At 38.8% G+C, this 3283-nt stretch overlaps 1 protein-coding gene across 1 annotated transcript; it reads right to left on the reverse strand.

Annotated features, from left to right (window-relative positions):
• Positions 1-1179: 1179 nt before the first annotated feature.
• LOC311056784 (uncharacterized protein) lies at positions 1180-3077 on the reverse strand (the record flags this gene model as incomplete). Its single annotated transcript, XM_084073590.1, has 3 exons — positions 3036-3077; positions 1595-2048; positions 1180-1303 (listed from the first exon to the last, which is right to left on the reverse strand). Exons 2-3 carry the CDS (start codon positions 2044-2046, stop codon positions 1180-1182), a joined length of 576 nt encoding a protein of 191 aa, XP_083929716.1. The 5' UTR covers positions 2047-2048; positions 3036-3077.
• Positions 3078-3283: the final 206 nt, after the last annotated feature.

Genomic DNA, 3283 nt, shown 5'->3' on the forward strand with positions numbered 1-3283 from the left:
CCACATCACTGTGTTAAGGATGTTTGCATTAACCCAGTAAGACCTGAGGCTGATTGTACGTACAAATGTCTTCTAAATTCTCTGTTTTCCGAACAACTGATGTTGCTATGTCATTGGTACTTAAATTGTTCCATGTCAAAGACACCCAAAATGATATGTATTTTGCTGTTGGACCACCATCTCAAAATATTTTGTTCCATAGACCCCCAGAAGCCATCTATCTGTCGATCGATCGATTCATCTAACCAGATTTTCAATCTAGTCTGCTTAGATGAATCTAACCAGATTTCAGATGATCGATTCATCTAACCAGATTTTCAATCTAGTCTGCTTAGATGAATCTAACCAGATTTCAGATGATCGATTCATCTAACCAGATTTTATACTTTGTGCTGTTCTAAAGTAGCATCTACAGCGTCACTTTGTGCCAATCGATCGATTGATCGCATGGCACAAAGTGACGCTGTAGTTGCTATTTTTGAATAGCACAAAGTATAAAATGTGGCTTAATGCTTTCCCACTTTTAATGGGTTAATAAACAGGTGTAGTACCTACTGTTTTCAAAAGGCCACTGAGTGCATAGGGATATACTTATTTTGTCTGTTGAAGATGGAGGTCTGGTAATCTAGTTTTTGCAGGTTCATTTATTACTCCGGTTCTTATACTGCTATGTTAGTGAGGGTCCATTGTGTGGCTGACCCCGAATTCATCTTTGTCAGACCTCCTGAATCTTTCTATTTTTTTTATAAATGAAGGCAATATTTTGTTTTAATAAATGTATTTTGCTTTCAATCTAATCATTGATTATAGTATCATCTTTACATATTGCTTGTCTTGTTTAAAAAGTCCAGGTGCCATTATTCAGGAGTCCTTGTGTGTGTGACAGTTAACTTAGCTTGGGAGGAAAAAACTATAAAAATATATTCATGTTTAAAGTTTCTGGTTTTACTCTTAAGTGCAAGGCAGGAACAAAGGGACCTGAAAGAGTATTTGAATGTACATTTGCTATGGTTAAAACCTCAAAATAAGTGATGCTGTTGGTAGAATCAGAATAATATTTATTAACAAGTTCAACCACATAGTCCACAAAAGGTTGGTTCACTGGTATTGGGTCCATGAGGAAGCAAAAGTCAGGCGAAGTGGTAGTGGACTTCCTGGAGGGAGAGACACTACCCTCCACTAATGACCCTTGCACCACCCGCTGTAGGGTGAGACCTTGTCTAGAGACCAGAGACCATGGGGTGGTAAGACTGGGGTGGTATACAGGGAATTAGGAATGGGTGTAGGGGACAAGGAAGAGCAGCTGGGAAGAGTGAACAGTGTTATGGACACAAATGCTGACAAAAAAATATCAAATTACAGTATATTAACAAAAACACATCGTCACACACGGCCTGACACTGTGAACAATGTTCAGTGCTACAAATAAATCCATTAAAACTCACCTTCAACAGCAGAAAACTATCAGACTTGAACTGTTTACTGTTGCTGAAGTTGGGCTTTAATGGACTCAGCAAAACTGTTTAAAAATATATCATTTCCCCTATTGGTGAAATGAACTCCATCACAAAGAAATAGCCCAGGAGTGTCAAACTTTATGTGAGGGTGATCTACAAAGCTGCCACTTAAACAATGAACATATGTAGCCATAACACTGTTCACAAACCGGCGACCCTTGTTGATCTTCCCCGGATTGGCACCAGTCTTCCATCTGCATCTCTGGGTGATGGCAGAGAAGAGTATCTTCATCTGTGGATGCTGCAGATGGAGCTGGTGCAGGTCCTCCTTCATCACTGCGACTAGTTTGGCACTTGAGATGTCTCCAAGGTCATTGCCGCCGCAGTGGATCAGGAGGACATCCGGTGCTGCTCTCCCTTGTAGGGCCTGGTTAAGGAAGGGGAGGAGGTTTTTCCACCGCAGACCACCCCAGCCAAACCAATGGATGTAGCTGATGGCATCCACACCAAGGTTGTTCCCCATGGTCTCTGTAGCTCTCTGCTCACCGCGCCGGACATAGCTGTCCCCAATCACCCAAAGTGACACCATAGCTGTTGAGAAACATAAAAAGAGTTGGTTACACACATTTTAATAAAGTCAAGGCGATTCATATGACAGGTGTAGACTCAATGTACTTAAAATGAAATAAAAACCAGACTGGGCCAACGTGAAATATGACAATAATGACAATAATGATAACAAAAATAATAAATTAATACATCAGACCAATACAAGACATTATTAAATAGTTTATAAGAACAGTAAAAAGAGGAATAAATAGAAACGTTAGGCTGTACTAAAAAAAAATCTAGAAGCATAGTTTTAACCTTAGCTGTAATGTTATGGTATTAGCATGCTTTTAAAAGAAAAAACTAGTAGCAGACCGTAGTTCATGTGGTAGATCATTTCATAGTAGGACCTTAATGTACAGTATGTATTGTATCATTAGAGGTTTAATGCAGCCACAAGCAACCTAACTATTAATGTTTGATTGTTTGGAAAATAGCAGATCTACTAGCTCACAATGGTGTTCTATTTTCAAATAGCCAAAGTTTAAATATGGCTGAAGTGGTTAATGTATGTTTTGTAATATTTCAAATCTAGAAAGTAACTAGTAGGCTAACTAAAGTTTTCAAATTATTGTAGTGGAGTCAAAAATACAATATTTGCATGAGAGTGGAATCGAAGTAAAAGTATTGGGGGGGGGGAATGGAAATAAGTATAGTAAAAAAAGACCTCCAAATTATAATACAGTACTTGAGTAAATGTACTAGTTACATTTACTATAGCATCTAGGCTGCTGTTTTAAATAGGAGACATTATCTGATGATAAAGGGGAAGCAGCTAAGATATTCATTGACAATAATACGTTCAATAAAATGAATTATATTACTTGAAAATAGTGAAAAGATGCATGATAGGAGTGATGTTTCAAAGTTATGGTTACTCTTTCTTAGATGTAATATTTGTTCATTGTGGTGCATGCATGCAATTAGAAACCAGGATTAACACAGGCCAAGTATAAATAAACATTTTACCTCGAATTGAAAGACGACGTTTAGCGTTGATAAAAAAGTAGCTTTTTCTGTGACGCAGATCAGTGTGAGTGGGCGTGTACAAGGCTCTGTTGGGCGTGTGTGTGTTCCACATGGGACCCGCCCCCGCTTCGTGACGCTTTGGTCACATGTCTGCGTGACGCTTTGGTCACATGTCTGGTCTGAACCAATAGCGTATGAGACCCGACGGTGTTTACTGTATATATTAACTGCACACAGCCAAGGAAAGG

The sequence above is a fragment of the Gymnoscopelus microlampas genome (genome assembly GCF_963454915.1).
Source record: "Gymnoscopelus microlampas genome assembly, chromosome: 12".
Lineage (NCBI taxonomy): Eukaryota > Metazoa > Chordata > Actinopteri > Myctophiformes > Myctophidae > Gymnoscopelus > Gymnoscopelus microlampas.